The 18060-nt window shown below is 42.0% G+C and overlaps 2 protein-coding genes across 2 annotated transcripts in view; one reads left to right on the forward strand and one right to left on the reverse strand.

The window, feature by feature from the left end:
• The window catches only part of oscp1a (organic solute carrier partner 1a), an 18148-nt gene extending 12421 nt beyond the window's left edge, over positions 1–5727 (reverse strand). The window contains exon 1 of the mRNA XM_074613530.1: positions 5617–5727. The gene's annotated coding sequence lies outside the window, so the exon portion shown is untranslated. The remainder of the gene's footprint in view (positions 1–5616) is intronic.
• The window catches only part of zc3h12ab (zinc finger CCCH-type containing 12Ab), a 19921-nt gene extending 2734 nt beyond the window's left edge, over positions 1–17187 (forward strand). The window contains exons 2-7 of the mRNA XM_074613527.1: positions 5504–5752; positions 8399–8952; positions 11396–11535; positions 14086–14320; positions 14405–14505; positions 14905–17187. Of these exons, the coding sequence (XP_074469628.1) occupies positions 5588–5752; positions 8399–8952; positions 11396–11535; positions 14086–14320; positions 14405–14505; positions 14905–15839 (2130 nt within the window). The 5' untranslated portion in view covers positions 5504–5587 and the 3' untranslated portion in view covers positions 15840–17187. The remainder of the gene's footprint in view (positions 1–5503; positions 5753–8398; positions 8953–11395; positions 11536–14085; positions 14321–14404; positions 14506–14904) is intronic.
• The last annotated feature ends 873 nt before the right edge of the window (positions 17188–18060 follow it).

The following is an 18060-nucleotide window of genomic DNA, read 5'->3' on the forward strand; positions in this document are numbered from 1 at the left end:
ATGTTGAACGGAAAATAGAGCACCTCAAGTCACACATCTGTGGCCATTTCATTGTAGTGACTGGTAGTAAAGCGGCAACGCATGAAAGTGCTAAAACTTTGGCTCAGAACGTTAACAAGCAGCTTTATGACTTCGTGGTGCAACATGCGGAAAGCTCCTTAAACCGAGGTTGCTTAGGTGTCTTAAGCATGAACTTCCCCAGTGCTGATCTTATTAGAAGCATCACTAAACTCAGCCCGTGCTCATGTGGTGAAGGTGGAGACAGACGACGCAAAGGAGAGATGCCTCAAACGACAATCGAGCCACCAGGTCCGGATTCTGAAACTACCATTGAACCAACACCTGAGACAGAACCAACCACATGTTTGCCGGATTCTGAAACTACCTGTGAACCTGACACAGAACCGACCACATCTGAACCACCACCTGTCCCAGAACCGACCACATCTGAACCACCACCTGTCCCAGAACCCACCACATCTGAACCACCACCTGTCCCAGAACCCACCACATCTGAACCACCACCTGTCCCAGAACCCACCACATCTGAACCACCACCTGTCCCAGAACCCACCACATCTGAACCACCACCTGTCCCAGAACCCACCACATCTGAACCACCACCTGTCCCAGAACCGACCACATCTGAACCACCACCTGTCCCAGAACCGACCACATCTGAACCACCACCTGTCCCAGAACCGACCACATCTGAACCACCACCTGTCCCAGAACCGACCACATCTGAACCACCACCTGTCCCAGAACCGACCACATCTGAACCACCACCTGTCCCAGAACCGACCACATCTGAACCACCACCTGTCCCAGAACCGACCACATCTGAACCACCACCTGTCCCAGAACCGACCACATCTGAACCACCACCTGTCCCAGAACCGACCACATCTGAACCACCACCTGTCCCAGAACCGACCACATCTGAACCACCACCTGTCCCAGAACCCACCACATCTGAACCACCACCTGTCCCAGAACCGACCACATCTGAACCACCACCTGTCCCAGAACCCACCACATCTGAACCACCACCTGTCCCAGAACCGACCACATCTGAACCACCACCTGTCCCAGAACCCACCACATCTGAACCACCACCTGTCCCAGAACCGACCACATCTGAACCACCACCTGTCCCAGAACCGACCACATCTGAACCACCACCTGTCCCAGAACCCACCACATCTGAACCACCACCTGTCCCAGAACCGACCACATCTGAACCACCACCTGTCCCAGAACCCACCACATCTGAACCACCACCTGTCCCAGAACCGACCACATCTGAACCACCACCTGTCCCAGAACCGACCACATCTGAACCACCACCTGTCCCAGAACCGACCACATCTGAACCACCACCTGTCCCAGAACCGACCACATCTGAACCACCACCTGTCCCAGAACCCACCACATCTGAACCACCACCTGTCCCAGAACCGACCACATCTGAACCACCACCTGTCCCAGAACCGACCACATCTGAACCACCACCTGTCCCAGAACCCACCACATCTGAACCACCACCTGTCCCAGAACCCACCACATCTGAACCACCACCTGTCCCAGAACCGACCACATCTGAACCACCACCTGTCCCAGAACCCACCACATCTGAACCACCACCTGTCCCAGAACCCACCACATCTGAACCACCACCTGTCCCAGAACCCACCACATCTGAACCACCACCTGTCCCAGAACCGACCACATCTGAACCACCACCTGTCCCAGAACCGACCACATCTGAACCACCACCTGTCCCAGAACCGACCACATCTGAACCACCACCTGTCCCAGAACCGACCACATCTGAACCACCACCTGTCCCAGAACCCACCACATCTGAACCACCACCTGTCCCAGAACCCACCACATCTGAACCACCACCTGTCCCAGAACCCACCACATCTGAACCACCACCTGTCCCAGAACCGACCACATCTGAACCACCACCTGTCCCAGAACCGACCACATCTGAACCACCACCTGTCCCAGAACCGACCACATCTGAACCACCACCTGTCCCAGAACCCACCACATCTGAACCACCACCTGTCCCAGAACCGACCACATCTGAACCACCACCTGTCCCAGAACCCACCACATCTGAACCACCACCTGTCCCAGAACCCACCACATCTGAACCACCACCTGTCCCAGAACCCACCACATCTGAACCACCACCTGTCCCAGAACCGACCACATCTGAACCACCACCTGTCCCAGAACCGACCGCATCTGAACCACCACCTGTCCCAGAACCGACCACATCTGAACCACCACCTGTCCCAGAACCGACCGCATCTGAACCACCACCTGTCCCAGAACCGACCACATCTGAACCACCACCTGTCCCAGAACCGACCGCATCTGAACCACCACCTGTCCCAGAACCGACCACATCTGAACCACCACCTGTCCCAGAACCGACCACATCTGAACCACCACCTGTCCCAGAACCCACCACATCTGAACCACCACCTGTCCCAGAACCCACCACATCTGAACCACCACCTGTCCCAGAACCCACCACATCTGAACCACCACCTGTCCCAGAACCGACCACATCTGAACCACCACCTGTCCCAGAACCGACCACATCTGAACCACCACCTGTCCCAGAACCGACCACATCTGAACCACCACCTGTCCCAGAACCGACCACATCTGAACCACCACCTGTCCCAGAACCGACCGCATCTGAACCACCACCTGTCCCAGAACCGACCACATCTGAACCACCACCTGTCCCAGAACCGACCGCATCTGAACCACCACCTGTCCCAGAACCGACCACATCTGAACCACCACCTGTCCCAGAACCGACCGCATCTGAACCACCACCTGTCCCAGAACCGACCGCATCTGAACTACCACCTGTCCCAGAACCCACCGCATCTGAACCACCACCTGTCCCAGAACCGACCGCATCTGAACCACCACCTGTCCCAGAACCGACCGCATCTGAACCACCACCTGTCCCAGAACCGACCACATCTGAACCACCACCTGTCCCAGAACCGACCGCATCTGAACCACCACCTGTCCCAGAACCGACCACATCTGAACCACCACCTGTCCCAGAACCAACCGCATCTGAACCACCACCACCACCTGTCCCAAAACCGACCACATCTGAACCACCACCACCTGTTACAGAACCAACAAGACCACCGTGGATAAATCCACGAGCCACTCTGCCTGCAGCAGTACCAGAGCCATATCCAGCTGTGGTCCCTAACATCCCCCTTAAACCACAGCACAAGCCAAGACCAGAGTGGAGAAGGCGTAACTGTAATAGAGGGTGAATCGAGTAAGAAATGTATCACTTAATGAAATATTATTACCTTGTAGAATTCTGGAAAACAAAACTGTAGAATTGCGCTTTGTCCCGAAATCTTAAATAAAGTGCAAGACTTTCATTTTGTCATCTAATTTGCTCAAGTTTGTCTAATATTCACATGCATTATTAGAAACAATAGTGCATGTATCGGGAAAGGATCTTTAAAGAGTGTTGTGAAAAGAGTTGTAAGAAATAAATCCTCACTAAAGACAGAAAAACTATAACAACCATGAAAACAACGCATCAAATGTATCATTTATTTCTGATACACACAGAGAGGATAAAAAACAAAAAAATATTTTAGCCAGTCTACAATTTATAAATACTATTTAAAGGTCCCATATTGTAATTTTTTTATTTTCATGTCTTTAATATTATAAAGCAGGTTTAAGTGCTACATAAATACTGTTAAACTATCAAAACGCTCAATATACGGAGAAACACACACAGCCCGTATTCAGAAATTGTGCGTTTGAAACAAGCCGTTAATTAATTAAATCTAAGAAATGTGTCTTCCATCAGAATCTAAACTTGGGATACTGACATCAATCTCAGGACTCAAATTGTTTTTCTTATTGTCTTCCATACCTGAATAAATGTGTGTTGAACAGAGTGATTTATAACACACCGAAAGCAAGCGCGTGCCACATACATAATTTGTAAAAAAAAATACCTGACAGGAGGTATGCTGAACACTTTGAGTATGATGCCTGTAATTTAAAAATTCCTGGCCTTGAACGGGTGAAAACTGTAAATCAAGGTCAAGATGTTGCCTAGCAACGCAATTCCGTTGCAATGCACTAAAACGGAGCGTTTGAGACAGAGGGTGAATACAGGTATATTCAGGCAGACAGTTTTTTTAACCTTACAGCATGTAAACATGTTCTAGTAGAAACATAAAATACAAGTATGAACCTGAAAATTAGCACGATATGGGACCTTTAAAGCCTGAAAACAGAGCCATGAGGAGGTGCAGAAGTCTCTCTCAGAACACTTGAATTACAACTTGCTGAAAGGTTATTATGGATTTCTTTTGCCCAAATGATGCCAAAAATATTCTGCCTACTGCTGCTTTAAGATACCTGGCATGATATAAATTAGATGAAACTTTTACCTTTGGTGCTTTAAAGGTCCCATATTGTGCTCATTTTCAGGTTCATACTTGTATTTGTGTTTCTACTAGAACATGTTAACATGCTGTAATGTCCAAAAAACACCTTTATTTTCCTTATACTGTCTGCCTGAATATACCTGTATTTACCCTCTGTCTGAAACGCTCCGTTTTAGTGCATTTCAACAGAATTGCAACAGGATTGCGTTGCTAGGCAACAGATGAACAGAGGGGCAGTCAGACTAAATATTTGTAAGGGTGTAGCAGCACATGTGACTCGCCCAAACCTCCACGTTTGCTGCTGCTGCTGACACGAAGTAAACATGGACCCAAACTGTTGCCTAGCAACGCAATTCCATTGCAATTCCCTTGAAATGCACTAAAACGGAGCATTTCAGACAGAGGGTAAATACAGGTATATTCAGGCCGACAGTATGAGGAAAATAAAGTTTTTTTTTTAACATTACAGCATGTAAACATGTTCTAGTAGAAACACAAAATACAAGTATGAACCTGAAAATGAGCCCGATATAGGACCTTTAAAGCCTGAAACCAGAGCCGTGAGGAGGAAAGGTTATTATGGATTTTTTTGTCCCAATGATGCCAAAAATATACTGCCTACTGCCACTTTATTTGATTTACTATAACACACGAAATAGAATTTTTTGTTATTGTGGTTAAATAATTGTAATTTTTGGTGTTGTGTGGGCCTCCCTTTATGTGCATCAAGCGAGAGAATGTAAAAATGTAAAAATGTAGTTTCTGAAAGGCTAAACGCCAACAAATATGGATAGAATTTTTGCCCAATGATGCCAAAAATATTCTGCCTACAGCCACTTTACGATACCTGGCATTATTTAAATTAGTTGAAACTTTTACCTTTTGGTGCTTTAAGTTTCAATTTTGATGCTAATACCTTTTTTAAACGTTTACTTAAGTAGCCTAAATTAAGTAGCCTTTTTCCACTTTACCCACTTTTTTATATTTATTTCCTTAATTGTCCTCGTGTATTGTGTAATCGATAGCAGTGAAGTGGATGAACAGAGTGGGAGTATAGATATTAGTCCTGGTGCAGCAGTAACATGTGACTCGCCCAAACCTCCACGTTGATGTCAAGAAAAGGAAAAACCCGACTTACTTCCTTGTTACCGGCTCACAACTCCGAGAAGAAGCGTCCTGTCGACACACTTCATCAGCAGAGAGAGACAGAGACACTTTTCACATGGACATGTCAGCAGAAAGACACTTCTCACCGCTCCTCTGACGGTTTTAAGGTAAGTCTTGATGTCTCTTTGTCTTTGTTAAGGTTGAATTTAAGGCGGAAACAGAAGCAGCGACTTATTTAACTAAGTAGTATGAGTAGTAGTAAGAGTTGGACTGTCTCCCTGTGTTTACTACGGATTAAAGGAACTAAATGACAAGTTTAGCCAGTGGTGGAAGAAGTATCCTACTCAGATAATACTACCTATAGATATATAGATGTACTTTATTGATCCCAAATTGGTAAATTATTGTGTTGCAGCAGCAATGTACAGGAACAGTCAATATCAACACTATAGAGATCATATCTATAATATATACACCTCATTACCTGAGTTTAGAAATACACATCAAAATATACTTAAAGAACAGAAAGTAAAAGTACTCAATATGCAGAATAATATATTGGATCATAAAGTTGGAGCTAATTTTAATTACTTTATATGTTGTATATAAACATATAAACAATTAAAATAATAAAAAATAAAAACACTGGGTATATACCCAACATGGGTAGCTTGTGAATTCATCAATGAATGCCATCTTATCTTAACATACATCATAATGTATTTGTTGATAATGTTTTGTAGTATAATAATATCTGAATTTGTAACTAAAGTAATCGAATAAATAGATGAGGGAAAAGTACAATATTTGTTAATTGTAAAGTGGGAGAAAATGGAAATATTCACGTAAAAAGTACCTCAAAATTGTGCTTACGTACAGCACGTGAGTAACTGTACTTAGTTACTTTCCAACAATGAGTTTCACTGTAATTATAATTTATTTAAATAGTGAGAGGATGACATAAGAATCTGTGTTTATTTCCCCTCTCAGTTCTCCTTTTATATCCCATTAACCTTTCGTCAGATGGGATGATGATAGGGAAGTACAGATATAGCGGTCAGGACTGAGAGATTTAGATTTATTGATTTATCTGCAACTAGTTTGATGATCTATGAATCATTTCTATGAATCATTTCTATGAATCATTTCTATGAATCATTTCAGACATTGATCACACAGATATTCACTGGTTTCAGTCTCTCAAATGTGATGAGTCGCTGCTTTTCTATATTTTAAATCATTAAGTGATTTTATTTTTCTGGATTTTTGACTATTGATTGGACAAAACAAGACATTTGAAGAGTGAGAAACTGTGATGGGCATTTTTTTTTCATTTTCATTTTCTGCCATTTTATAGACATAACAATGACTTGATTTATCAATAATGAAAATAATCCTTAGTTGCAGCCCTACAAGTAACTAATAATCTGATTTAGGACAAAATAAAGGGTGTAAAAGTTAGAAAAAAAAATGGGTTGCAACTAATGATTATTTTCATTCTTGATTTATCTGCTGATTATTTTCTCAATGAATTGATTCATAGCTTTGTTTATTAAATATTTAAAAGAAATGGCCCCAAATGTCCATTATAATTTGGCATAGCACAAGGGGATCTTGTTTTATCTAACCAACAGTTTAAAACCCGAAAGATTTTAAGTTTTTTTTTCACAGCAGCACATTTTCACATTTGAGGAGCTGAAAACTTTGTTTGAAAAAACAATTAATTGATTATTATAATAGTTGCAGATACATTTTCTGTCAATCAACTTGTTGATTAATTGACAAATTGTTTCTGGTCTGAATGAAATATTTTCAGCAGCGTAAACTATTCTGTTTGTCTAGGGATTACAGACTGGTCACCAGTGGTGGAAGAAGTACTCTAATCTTTTACTTAAGTAAGATTTTGAAAGCAGGACTATGGTAACAGAGTATTTCTACACTGTGGTATAGTTTATGTTTACTAAGTATCAAAAGTAAAAGTAGGCTAGTCGTTCTGCAGAATGATCCATTTCAGAATAATGTATATTATTGAATTATAATTATTGATGCATTAAAGAGGACCTATTATATTTTTGTGCTTTTTTCCCCTTTCCTTTAGTGTGTTATATAGTTTTTTGTGCATGTTAAATGTCTGCAAAGTTAGAAAGCCCAAAGTCCATGCCAAAAGGAGTTACTCTCCCCCACAGAAACACTGCTCCTGAACTGCCTGAAACGTCTCCCTTGAAGTCCTGCCTTTTTCTTCTGTAACTTGGTGATGTCACAAAGTTACACATTTGCATAATACTTGCCTAGCGGCTAGATTGGCACTCAAACAAAGCTAGTTAGAGCGGAGCTGGAGCGGAGTCCGAAGAGTTTGGTTTGGTTGACCAATCGGAGCAGACTGAGGCTTTTCACTCAAACGGAGTGTTTCAGACAGAGGGTGAAAAGAGGTGCTGCAGCACAGCCGGTATGAGAAAAATACAGAGTTTTTCGAACATTAAAGCATGTAAACATGTTCTAGGAGAAACCCAAAATACAAGTCTGTACCTGAAAATGAGCACAATAGGTCCTCTTTAATGTGTAATCACTTTAATGTTGCAACTGGTAAAGATGGATCTGATTTGAACTACTTTATATACTACTGGGTAGCTTAATCCATAAGAATATATTCTAATGTATTTGTTGATTTATATTTTTTGATTTATATATATTTTTTTATATCAAGATGGTGTGGAGTGGAAGTATAAAGTAATATAAATTGGAAACACTCAAGTAAAATACCTCAATATTGTACTCAAGCACAGTATTTTTATGATGTGTTTTTTTCTAAACAGGTGGAAGGTGAGCGAGTTGAAGCTGAAGAGATGAATACTGATGTTGCTCTCTTCACATCTGTACACCCGTGGAGTAAAACCAGCACCCGTCTGAACCTCCCAGACTCTGACACTTCTGCATGGATCTTCCCTTCCCTCCTCCCGGCTCCAAACTCCGCCCGTCCCTCCTGTGAGAGAATGTACCCCGGCGAACCCGACCCCTCCTCCCCGGGACTCCAGCACCTGCAGGAGGCCCAGCTGGACCTCTTCCACAAGCTCGGGTACTCCACGGCTCAGGTTCAGGCCGTTCAGCAGATGTTCGGCCCCAACATGGACACAGATAAACTTCTGGGGGAGCTGGTGAGGATCGGGGCCAGCCGGGACCCTGGCCGAGGGGCCGAGCAGGGGCCGGTGACCACCATGTCGGTGCTGGTGCCCAGAGACGACCTCCAGGCTGCGGGCCCCACCATGCTGCTGCCTCTTACTGCATCGTCTCCTCCGAGCAGAGAGGAGAGCGGTGAGGATGAAGACACTCTGAGACCCATTGTTATAGATGGGAGCAACGTGGCCATGAGGTGAGATACTACAGCTGAAAGGATTGATTAGTCCGTCGACAGAAAATTTATCAGCAGCTATTTTGTTAATAGATAAAAAATACCCAAAATGTACTGATTATAGCTTCTCAAATGAGACAATTTGCTGCTTTTTTCTGTTTTACATAATTAACAGCTGGAACGATTTGTCAATTAATTGACTAGTCGATCATCAAAAAAAAATCAGCAACTATTTTTAATTTAGAATAATAATTAGAATTTTCTTTCAGCAAAAAATTGCAGATTCCAGCCGTTGAAATGCGATTTATTGCTGCTTTTTATTTATATATATAAAATATAATGTGCTATTTTTCAGTATATTCTTAGGTTTTATAGATTTAAGATTTAAGCCCTTTATTGTCATTGTGTAGTACAACGAAATTAGATTGTGACAATCCTAAAACTGCTTATGAAAAGATAATACAATAAAAAAGAGATAATACAATATAGAAATACAATATGTATATTGGTGAGATGACAGTTTTGCCATATTATTGCACAAAGTGTTCGACCAAGCACCCGATCGATTGATCAAGAAAATAATCGGCAGATGAATTGATAGTTAAAATAATCATTAGCCGTAATAACCTTTTAACCTTTTCCACACCTGCGTACTGCTCAAGAACAGGGAGGAGTAAAGCCCTTTTGTCACTTTGTTTAATTAAGGAAAGCTCTTTTGTGATGACAGTATTGCTTCTTAAAATCATAGTTATTATCACAATCTGTGCCACAGCAGCTACGTGAACCAACGCTTTATCGGACCTTTTATGGTGTGGTTTTTGGGTGGGTCACACTGAGAGCAAAGTCTCTTTTACACTTGAGGCCACTGACATAAATGTCACCAGTGAAAGTAACATGAGAAGCATTTAATTACACCTCAAATCACCCGATGATTCACTCTTTTGTTGGAGATCAACGTCCTCTTGCATTTTCCAGAAGGGCACGCCTGTTCAGGCACGTTGTCGACAGACTGCTCGAATATGCAAATCAGCGTATATAAGTGCTTTCTTGTTTCCTTAAAGACCAGCGGTGCTTGACGATAAAGCCGTCGTTTCAACAGGAACAAGCCCGACAGCATTTCACACCTCTCCTATGAGCTTTCCTTGTTCTGTCGTTTGTCTTGGTTTTAACTTTGACACTTCCAAAAACTCCCCCGAGGGCTCCTCACACTGACAACTGTTGTTCTCAGAGTAGAGCTTAAATGGTATGTAAATATATAAATAAGATCTGTCACCATTCCTCAGGTTAGATGCTTTGTTTTCACTGTTTGCTGCTGGTACAGATTTCTAGATGAGAAGCGGATGATAATGAAACTGTTGCCGAAATAACCACAAATACCAGAATCAATACTTTGTAGGCATTGGTTTCTAACCTGAGGGTCGTGACGAGATACATCTGAAGGGTCAAAAGATTAATAGTTTTACTAGTTTTGGGGCTTTTATTGTGAAATACTGGACAATTTGACCTCTTCAGGCGTAAAAAAAGCATCTGAGAGGGGAACATCACTCATTTGTTAAGCTGCTAAACGTGGCTAGAAGGGAACCAGCAAACTGGGGAAACTCTCGCGAGATAGTAGTCAAGGTTAGACATTTTGTTAGAGAGATTTTGTTACCTCCACACAAGCCAGGCTAGTTGTTTCCCTCTGTTTCCAGTCCTTGTGCTAAGCTATGGGAGTCAAAAGTTCAATAAAGCAAATATGTGACTACATATTCAATAAAGCAAATATGAAAACTACTCTTTTAAAGGATCACAAGCCACAAATTTGGGATCCAATGAGTTACTGGATCCCAATATAAATATAAAATAACAATAAGCTAAAGGCAAAAATATGAACAGGTTAACGGTAGGATCAAAAATATATAAACAAACTGAAACCCATTGAGGTTATTTCAGCAGAGATTAAACATTAGTTTTATTCGCAATGCAAAATGTTGCTTTGATTTCTTCTATTTGACATTTTAGTATTTTGGAAAATTCACTGTTTCTAGCTTCTTAAATGTTGGATTTACTCTATAATAGTACATTCAATATCTTTTTCTAATTTTGGAAATCAAAACATTTGAAGACATTGTGTTACCGCTTTGAGAGCTTATTATGGGCATTTTTTCCCCACTATTTCCTGACATGTTATAGGCCAAACAGTTAATCAAATGGTCAGATTAATCAATAATGAAAATAGTTGTTATTTAGCAGGTAAAATATCCATCAAGCTCAACCTGTTTGAGACAAGTGGGTTTGTTCTAGGCTGTTGAAACTCTCAAATTTACATAGCAAATAGGGTGTATTCATAAGCCATCAAAGAGGGGCATTATAAAGGACACCTCAGTCTTTGTTCTGACCTGGCTCACAGACTCGTCTTTAGTTGTGAATGTTTACTCGTTTCTCATCCCTGTTTTTCCTGGTTTCTATTCATTCATTCATTCAGCCACGGGAACAAGGAAGTTTTCTCTTGTATGGGAATCCAGCTGGCTGTGAACTTCTTCATGGACAGAGGCCACACTGAAATCACCGTGTTTGTTCCCTCGTGGAGGAAGGAGCAGCCCCGGCCAGATGTTCCCATCACAGGTAAGACGACGGGGAAATTCACATTTATTTTAATGATTTCTACTTCCTTCTTTGACTGGCACTGTGGCTCACACAACACTGCACCTCATTACCTGCCGTGACAGCGACACTGGTATTGTTTTCACCGCGTGAGTCTCTGTGTGTGTGTGTGTGTGTGTGTGTGTGTGTGTGTGTGTGTGTGTGTGTGTGTGTGTGTCATCATGGCAACATGTGGAACCTGCTGTAGCGGGAACTACCACAGAGGCAGCTTTGAGTACTTTGCTAGGTGTTTATATTCCTGTCTGTTTGTGGTCAGATTTTGTCACAACGATAGCATCGCAACCGTGCAAGATGCAGTCGTGAAACTTTACAGTTGTGTAGTTGAGATCAAAACGAAGACCCAGTTCGAAGATGGGTGTGGTCTAGGCAAGGGCGCCGGATGTAGGGGGTACCCACTTTACACCCCTGGCCTGATTTGGCGTTGCAACTTGTGTGAGATCCCATCGAAAGATGGTCTTTTCTTATTAAAGAGGACCTATTATGCTTTTGTGCTTTTTCCCATTTTCTTTAGTGTGTTACATAATGTTTTTGTGCATGTAAAAGGTCTGCAAAGTTACAAAGCCCAAAGTCTACGCCAAACTCTCCCCCACAGAAACACTGCTCCTGAACTGCCTGAAATGCCTCGCTTGAAGTTCCGCCTTTTCTTCTGTAATGTGGTGATGTCACCAAGTAACACATTTGCATAATACCTGCGTAGCGGCTAGTTAGAGTGGAGCTGGAGCGGAGTCTGAAGAGCTTGGTTCGGTTAACATTACTAGCATTAAAGCATGTAAACATGTTCTAGTAGAAACCCCAGATACAAGTATGCACCTGAAAATAAGCATTATCAGTCATCTTTAATTGAGACCAAGGTGTGGTGGGGTTGTGAGGTCTTATTATGCAAATATTTGTGATTAGAAAAACAGGCCGTCTCCTTTATTGTCATGTTTGAAATGGAGGGGAAAATATACATTTATGTAATTTCTCAAGCAAGAATGACAAAAATATAATAATAATTTAATTTATAATTTACCAAATGTGAGAATTTGCTTCTTTTTAATGTTCTATATCACTGTAAACTGAAGGAGGTTTTAAAGGCCGTATTTTACAGAAATGATTGTGAGTGCAGGAATCATTCACTATAATGAACTGATGTTTTATAGACTAAAAGATTATTAGAGTAACTAATTGATAATCATAAATGAAAATAATTATTAATTGCAGCCTAATTTGAAATGTTTTTTTGATTTGCATAGACTTTAAAAGCCAGAGGCAAAATGATAAACGGCTCCATTAATAGAGCAGGACATCATTTTTTGCTCTGATGCAACAGAGTGAGCTCTATTGCACAAAATGGGAAATACCCAATGTGGGTATTTCCGCCAAATGCTGAGTAAATGAGCTTTATCTGTAATCTATGTAACTAAAAAAATAAAAATGCAGGGTTTTTCCGATGGTAGATAAGCATTTGTACTGTCAGTGATTCTAACAGCTTTTGGTTAACCTACATCTGGAAGCGCCTACTGACGCTCTACTGCTTGTTTGCTTCATGTAGATGAACAGATTGCTCATGCTGATAAATTGTTTTGTTACAGGATGTACTTTTAGGGCCCTTCGTTAATATTTAACCAGGTCAGATCTCTCTGCCGGGAAAGAACCCAAATTAAAATGCGACAGTGGTTTCCTGAGAAATTATTATTAAGATTGTGACGTGTAATGATTTACTTTAAATCGCCTAATTCGATAATTAGAATATTAAAGCTAGGGTTGGTAATGTTCTTCAAAGACATTTTTGTTATATTTGTTGACATTCTCATTACACCCCGACAGCAATCAATTAATCAAATATATTTCAAGGTTTAAAAATAAAATTAAAATAAAATAAATTTTACAACAAATAAAATGTAAGGAAAAGAAAAGATGAATAAAAACAAAAGAGAAAAAACAATTGGGGTCTGTTAAACAATTGGAATAAATTTGAAATGTCTAAATAATGTAATAGTTTTTGCCAATTTAGAATTTTTGAGTTTTAAGTTTTCAATCATAGTAAAAATGTGTTTTAAAATCAGTATCTTTAAAAGTATTAAAGTATTAGCAACTTTAGCTGCTAGCCACCGGCTCAACTGTTGCCATGTTGAGAGCCATGTGGAGGCAATAGATATGCTCTGAAATCCATATTGAGCAACTTTTAAAGTGGCTAAAATCAATATTTTTATTATGACAATGCGAAAACAATGTGACAATGTGAATGTTCACTGTTTTGTACTGATTTGGTTCATAGTGGAGCATTTAGCAGCTAAAGAGACAGATATTTCCCTCAGGAGTTGGTGGAGACCAAAAATGGAGCGTGAATATTGGACTTAATTCCACCAGGTGGACACAAACACGACTCTACATGAATGACACTGTTGCTCTGTAACTGCTGGATGTGTAATTGCTAACAAGTTCTTCATATCAACTTAAAAGGGTAATGTTTCTGCTGCCCCCATCAGTTAATGCAGGTTTAACCGTGAGTTCATTTTTGGTTTACAGATCAGCACATTCTGCGAGACCTGGAGAGGAGGAAGATCCTGGTGTTCACGCCGTCGAGACGTGTCGCAGGCAAACGGGTAGTCTGTAACGACGACTGCTTCATCGTCAAGCTGGGCTACGAGTCCGACGGCATCATCGTGTCCAACGACATGTACCGGGACCTTCAGGGAGAGAAGCCGGAGTGGAAACGCTTCATCGAGAAGAGGCTGCTCATGTACTCCTTCGTTATTGATAAGTGAGTTCGGCCTTCTTGATACAGAGGGTTCCCTTGCCTTGTGTGTGAAGCTGGACCTTTTGACTAATGTTCACCTTAACGCAGGTTTATGCCTCCTGATGATCCTCTGGGCCGCGATGGACCAACACTGGAGAACTTCCTGCGGAGGTTTCCAAAGACTCAGAAGAAATTGCCATGCCCTTATGGTGAGAGAACTTCTAATATAATAATCACTCCTGCATTGCATTGTTTTATAGCTAATGATATTTAGCCATACTAGCGGCATAGCAATGTAGATGTCTGCACAGAACCTACGCCTACACCCTCTGATGACGAAATTTTTGCCACGAGACCCTCGCGGACACAGAAAGTATAACTTAAGAATAGCTTAAGAATCGTTGTGTTTTTGTTAGCTTCATATCTACATAGAGAGCGGGTCATCTTCAGAGTCCGCTGTGTTGTGTTTAGTAAAGCTAAACATTGCTATGTTAGCGTCTAGCTCAAAGTACTGCTGTGCGGTCCTCACAGAGCGGCTGTAGACTCTCAGTTTTGTTTTATAATTATCAGCACTGCTAAAATCTTGTGTTTCGTTCTTCTTCTTTCAGGAAAGAAATGTACTTTTGGAATCAAATGTAAATACCACCACCCTGAGCGAGCCAAACAGTCCAACCGCTTGCTTGCAGATGAGCTTCGGGAGAACGCCAAGCACCCGTCCACCGCTCAGAAACAATCCTCGGCTCGCTCGAGTCCCGTGCCTGGACAGAGCCTCGCGCTGGTGGAGGATATGGCAAAGAAACTGACTCTGGGACACGAGAGTGGCTCCTTAAAGAAAGATCATAAACATGAACAGTTGAAGGCGAGTCACCGCTCCAGCAAGAGGGCCACATCTAGAAAGGAGAAGACCGGCCAGCAGTCGTCTTCAGATCACGGCTCGGTGCGGCAGAGTCAGGAGCAGCTGGACTCTGGTTTAGGCTCCATAGACAGTCAGCCAATGGAGGCTCCTTGGAGTGATCACCAGTACGGGGCGACGTACGGGAGCTCTCAGCACACCCACAATGTGAGACAACAGTTCTGCCCTCCGTGCAGCTGCTGCTCACATGGCCCTTCCTCTCGGGGGTCCACGCCAGCTTTCCAGCACCACAACCAGCAGTACAGCCTCGGGCCCGTCAGCAGCCACAACTCTGATATGATGCCCTACCCGCCTCATTACGCCAGCTACGGTCCATACCCGGCCAGCATGCCTACATACAGTCAGCCGACAGATTTCCAGCACGGCAGAGTCCACGTCCGTCAGCAGCCCTGGTCCGATCCTTTGGGGGGTTATTCTCCGAGGGTCCGCAGCCTGCCGGGGGAACGCTCGCACTGGGAGCCTCCTCGGGGGACGAGTCCCGGCGGAGAGGAGAGAGAGGTCGTCCGGAAGAAGCTCCTCGCTATCTTCAGCGTCCACTTGGTGGACGCCGCCATGGACATGTTTCCTCAGCTGATGGATCCACCGATGCTGGTTGCTGAGATCCTCAAGCTGCAGAGTCAGCTGAGATGAGATGAAGTCCAGCGACCGTCTGAAACCACGTCTTTCAGTGGAAAGACTGAAACATGAGTTTGTGTGTTTATGTATTGTGGTATCCACCTTGCTGTATTTGAATGCCTGTGTTACGTTGTAAGTTGCCTCAGTGAACTGGGTCAAATGAGAGGCACTATGTAGTTGATACAAATTGTATCTTTATTTAAAAATGTCAAAGGAAAAAGTGGATTTTAAAGCCACTATATGGGATTAAATAAGGTAACATCCTGTTACTCTTAAGGTGTAACTCAGAATCCACATTACTGTTCTGCCATAACATCTACTTTTATTATGCTTAATGTGTTTTTGTGTCATATTGGCACCGTGCACATTTATGCTTTCGCTGCCAACTGTTCTCGAGGGTTGGGCAATAGTTCACTCTAATCAAACCTTCAGTAAAAGTGTCAAATAATGTTGAGTTATTGTGATGCACAATTATTAGCAATATTTAACCTTAAATAATAATGAATAAACTGGTTTTATAATTCTTTATATTCCCAGTTTTGTTTATTTTGTGTTACTTTGTACAAGTTGCCCGACAACAGCACTCACTTTGCTGTAAATGTGTTACTGTTCATAGAATGCTAGATGCAGTTTTTCTGTGACATAAATTGTGATGTTTTGTAACAGTAAAGCTTTTTTTGGGATCAGACCAGAGATGAAACCACGACTGTCAGTAGAGCTTTAGGGGGCAGTTTAACAAAAATGTCAGTGTTTAATTTATAGGTACATATATTTTATACTATTTACTTAAAGCTAAGGTTGGTAATCTTAAGAAACTAGCAAGAGTATAGATTTAATCCAATTAAAGCAGCTAGCAGCACTAGCTTCAAGAGTCCCTAAATCTAAAGAGAAAGTAAAAAAGTCGGCAACACTGACAGTTTCCTCCAACGCCACTCCCCCAAAATTATCCTTATGAACGTAAACAACAAACATGACTATTGTTAGTGCTCACAAGCTGTTAAGCTAGTAGCTAGTAGAAGACTGCTGACGCGCAATGAGTGCTTGGCCACGGGCAGAGTGCTTGCATGTAAACGGGCGGGTAGGCCGTCCAATCATTACATTCGGGCTGAATGAACGGGCTTATTACAGTCCTGCGACAGCCACAGATAGCGGATTTTTTTCTTTTTTTCTGTCAGAGCATTTGATTTATTTATTGCTGTCGGGATGTAATGAGAATATCAACAAATTAACAAAAACATGTCTTTGAAGAACATGACCAACCCTAGCTTTGAGGGCCAATCAAGGGATGGTAGATAAGCATAGCATAACAGACATGGATTGTTGTTTTTTATGTTGAGCAATAAACATTTGTGATTACATTTTAGTGATTTACGACATACTGACTTCTTCATTGTGTGTGAGCTTTACCTGTCTGCACAAGTAAATCCTGTTCATCACACCCATCACAATGACTACTATCTACTTGGATAAATGGTTTCATGCCAGAAGCTTAGCGTCTAGTGCCTCAACTAACATTTATTTCCAAAAATTCAAAGATATTCCACTTACAAATATAAAAAAACAAAACAGAAAGGCAAGACATTTTTGACTAATTGCTGTGGACAATGACCGAATGCATTGAAAACAGAAATGTAAATACATTTACTGTATAGCTACAGTGGTGGGGAAAGCATCTGGATCCTTTAGTGAAAGTAGTTATACTACAATTTAGAAATACTACATTACAAATAAAAGGCCATCGCTGGAAAAGTCACTTAAAGGACCAGTGTGTAACATTTAGGAGGATCTATTGGCAGAAATGGAATATAATGTTAATAAGTATGTTTTCTTTAGTGTATAATCACCTGATAATAAGAATTGTGTTTTCGTTACCTTAGAATGAGCGGTTTATATCTACATAGGGAGCGGGTCCTCTTCACAGAGTCCGCCATGTTTCTACAGTAGCCCAGAACGGACAAACCAAACACTGGCTCTAGATAGGGACATTCGCGTCTTTGCATTTTCGCGTCGGCCACTGTAGTTCTCCTACACGCTTGGCACACGGGAGAAGTTTCAGGTGGTTGCAATCTGCAACCTCAACTGCCGCCAAATCCTACTCACAGCACCTTTAAGTAGGTAAGTATTATTAGAAAAATAAAGTGTAAAAATTTACTCATAATGCAGAGAAATCACCCCTGTGAGTGTTATACTATTGTTTAGTATGTAGGCCTATAAATGAATTATTATTACTGATGCA

Source organism: Sebastes fasciatus, chromosome 17 (assembly GCF_043250625.1).
Source record: "Sebastes fasciatus isolate fSebFas1 chromosome 17, fSebFas1.pri, whole genome shotgun sequence".
Lineage (NCBI taxonomy): Eukaryota > Metazoa > Chordata > Actinopteri > Perciformes > Sebastidae > Sebastes > Sebastes fasciatus.